Below are 3,946 nucleotides of genomic sequence, written 5' to 3' on the forward strand. Positions count from 1 at the left end.
ATTATAAAATGAAATCACCCTGTTTGCTGGAAATGCATCATACAGGTTTTTACTGTAAGTTCCAGCAGCTTCTAGCCAATTTATTTCACAGAGCTTAAAAAAGTTGGAAAAGACTGGAGGAATGGATAGGAAAAGATTACATAGTCCACAGAGACATGTAAACCAGGGAAAAGGTTCAGAGCACATCTGTGATTGCAGTAAACTCAAAGAAGTTCAGTCTGGGTCTGAGCTGTGCCAAGTCTGTCTAAACTCAGGTCTCCAAAAGGCAGATTGGAATTTGGAATAAAACTGCTATATAAATTCACACTATTTGTCCTGTCAGACCAGGGCTCCTACTGTGGGCAATGGCTGGCACCAGCTCTCTATTGAGGTCCAAGAAATCCTGCTGCACACTAATCAGGTATAACTTGCTCTGAGCACAAGTTTCCTCCTGATCCTGACAAAGAGTGTGAGTTTAAATTCCAATGCATGAAACACAAAGCATGGAAATTTAATGCCCTGCAAAGTTGTTTGTTTAGGTTTTTGTGGGATTTATTGTTCGGTTGTTTTTGGGTTGTTTTTTGGGGTTGGTTTGTTGGTTTTTTTTTTTTGAGTGAAAAGGTCTTTACTAAAACTTTAGGTCTTCTCCACAGGAATGTTAAATATTGTTTTGATTTTGCCAAGTTTCTGCTAGGCCTCAGGAAAACACTCAGGCAAAGGCATCTGCAGCCTTGCTGTAAGGACAGTCTTGCATTTGGTAACTGGCCTTTTGGATGCTTTTTTGTGTGCTGCAGCCTTAAGTGGGAGGCTTGTATTGACAAAGATTAGGAACTTGGAAACATTTTCATTCTCACCTCCACTTCAGCTGCTGCTTCTTCTCCAGAGAAACTATGACATCTTCCTTTCTGTTTGTTCACACTGGGAACAAAAACTCATGGTGGGGCATGTTCTGTGGGAGCTAATACTTATTCGGTTTGAGGAAGGAGTGTGTGTGGAGGACATCTCTGCAGGGATCAGATGGTGAATCTCGTACCTCATTGTAGTTCCTATCCACTGTGGAAAAACATGAGGTTTATTTCCGGGGGTTTTGGCTTCCTGGCATCCCATACGTACTCTGCAGAAAGCACCTTGGAGGGTTTATGAGAGAGGAAGTGCCTGTTGAGATTACTTTCTTCCTTCCAGGCTGCCATGATCTTATTGGCTTTGTCCATCAGGATGGTCATATGGCAGATCCTCGTGAACTCACAGGGTTTCTTGATGAGCCCTCCAAACACAGCTCCTCCTCTGCAGAAGTCCCCTTCTTCATCAGAGATGTAGGCTGCTGAAGAGCTCTGCCTCTCTTAATGGGACTGGCTTCCAGGGACATTGAAATAGGCAGAGTGTACAGTTGCTGCTGTATCACCCAGGGTCTCAGGCCCCCAGGCATTGTAAAACACCATGTCAATGTCCAGGCAGAAGAGGTAGTCCACCTCCTGACGGCTTGTCTCTGCAATGTGCTTTTTTATGGCCTCCATCCTGAGCATGGAGATCTCTTGCCAGCTGGGGTATTTCTTGATGGGAACAATGACAAACCTTCATCCAGGTTGCAGCCAGACATTGGGAATTGTCTCAGGGTTGTCAGTGAAGATATAATAGTTCACCCAATAGCCTTTCATGAAATGTTTCTCTGCTGACTCCAAGAAGCGGCCCACAAACCTGGTGTACCTGCGCAGCACCACGTGTGAATAGCACAGCGGACACCAGGGGAGGCGTGGTGGCTTACGGAGGGTGCTTTAACGAATGGAAGAAGACAAGGGATGAAGAGTATTGTCCAGCTATTGCTGCAAGGATTCATGCACTATACATGCAATAGGTGAAGTATAGAGGAAGACAAGGAACAGGTATATTATCCCTGCTTTGACAAACCAACCACCTATCTACAGCTCTAATGACCAAGGCACACTGGGCATTAGGAATACTTCAGGAATACTGAACATGCTCCAGGTGAAATAGGTGTTGAGGCTGTTGTGTAGGCTTCTATGCTTATGGACACAATACATGGGCATAAAAGTTTATGTCACAGATTGCGACAGATTTCAGTTCTGCTGAGGACAAGAAAAGCCAAAATAATCTTTCCACAGAGGAAGTGCACCAACCCAAGAACTGTGCCCACTGAGTAGCTCAGTTACTTTCCCATGGCAAAGGCAGTCACCCCTAGGGTGAGATTCAGTGGCTTGTAAGCATTGTCTAGGATCTCAGAATTGAAGGTTTCTTCCCAGATGATGGGAGCCAGCCATGGTGTGTGACTGTGAGCACATCCTGATGCCTGAAGGAAAAGAAAGAGAATGTTAATGAAATGTAACTGCTCCTTTTGGTTTCAAGTCCAGTAAATCAGAAAGAAACACTAAAAAAGGCAGCTAGGAGAAGAGCATAATGACCACTGAACTCACAGAATGAGAACCTACGCATATTTGTTATCAGTCTGATGTACATACAGATTAAAACACAAGGGGCAATATGAAATTACTATAAAAACATACCCCATTGCTGTGTTATTCAAATACAGATTGTGGTATGACAGTTTATTTTTCCAGTATTGATATATAGCTTTATCACGTTTAGATGTAATTTAGAATGCTGGATACATCTGAATGCTGTGTCTCATACAAAGAAAAACCTTCATCTCCTGTGTGAGTAGTGGAAATACTGAATATACTATGTCCTGTTACAGCTATGCAATGCCATTTCAACTTTCTTTGTTCTCAGGGTTTCTTTCTCACCTTTCTGATTTTAAAGCAAGATGTAATTTGTGGTGTGTATTTCACCCTGGCCTGCTCACATCCACCCCAGACCATGATCTGTAGCCCTCTGCTAAAGAAATCTGTCATGCACAGCACAGTGCATGACAGTGGGAGGGTGAAGCAGTCTCTCATCTGACACGCTCCCTGAAGGCAATAATACTGCAAGAGCCAAACTGAGGGACCTGTGAGGAGCAGTTTGACAGCTGAAGGAGCACTACACTTTCAACCCAGATCTAATACTTTCAGTCCGCGTGGAAAATAACAATTTCTCTCCTTCCTATAGTAATGCATATGATTAAAAGACTAAATTACATAGGAAGAATAATTTGGTTTGCAGGAGAGGTACTAACTCAGCTGTTTGCTTTCTGGGTTAATTATCTGAGAGAGAGAAAAGAAAGTCTGCAGGTTTGCTTCTCTAAGCAGGGCTTTTTTCATTTCATTTGAAAGGGCTGCACTAGCTTTCCTGATGACTCATTTCCATGATATGCATCCTCAGTTCGTGCTAGTGAACCCCCTTCAGAAGACGTTACACTGAAAGCTACAAGCTTCTCTCCTCATTTAGTCCAGAGTATTCGAGTTGATTTCACACATTAATTTATTCCAGTATGGAGGAGAGAAATATTAAGGCCTCATGTCCTGTTGAAATAGTGGGGGAGGGTAAGGGAAGGTATGTACCAACAGGGTACATGCTTATCATGTATCCCAACAGGGTATATGTTTATTAACATGCAAAAGAATGGTGGCTGTTGAAGGTGAACTGCTAGCGATAAGAGTCAGGTTACAGGAGCTGGACCAAAGGAGAGTACTAACAAACACCAGCTGACAAAGGAGTGTTTGTTTGCCTGAGTCACTTCTTAGCTGCTGCTGCCTGAAAGCTTCCATGGCTGTTTAAACTCATGGGCTTGTCTGCCTCCCATAGAGACTTGTCCACGTGAGTGCCTGCAATTTGTTCAGAGTAATATCCATCAGGTTAGCAGAAACCATTGCTGAAGGTCATACAAGGCACCTGCTTGATTTTGCCCTGCAATAGATTCAAAGCTCTCCCACAGCTGCTTACAGCTACAACAGTTCCACAAGCTATTTCTTACTGTCTTCCAGCTATTATGTATCTCCCATCTCAATAAATTGAGCTCCTCTGTAGCAGCAACTCGGTAGCCAGCCTGAGTGTGTGTGCGAATGTGATTTTA

General features: G+C 43.4%; 1 protein-coding gene across 1 annotated transcript; it reads right to left on the reverse strand.

The window, feature by feature from the left end:
* Positions 1–860: 860 nt before the first annotated feature.
* Positions 861–2,146, reverse strand: LOC133281285 (globoside alpha-1,3-N-acetylgalactosaminyltransferase 1-like). The gene is given in 1 exon segment (XM_061476643.1): positions 861–2,146. A coding segment is annotated over 1 exon segment (609 nt). The 5' UTR covers positions 1,635–2,146; the 3' UTR covers positions 861–1,025.
* Positions 2,147–3,946: the final 1,800 nt, after the last annotated feature.

The sequence above is a fragment of the Pezoporus flaviventris genome, unplaced genomic scaffold, assembly GCF_033815535.1.
Source record: "Pezoporus flaviventris isolate CSIRO_AGI_PZ_B2104156 unplaced genomic scaffold, CSIRO_AGI_Pfla_v1 ptg000097l, whole genome shotgun sequence".
In the NCBI taxonomy this organism is placed as follows: domain Eukaryota; kingdom Metazoa; phylum Chordata; class Aves; order Psittaciformes; family Psittacidae; genus Pezoporus; species Pezoporus flaviventris.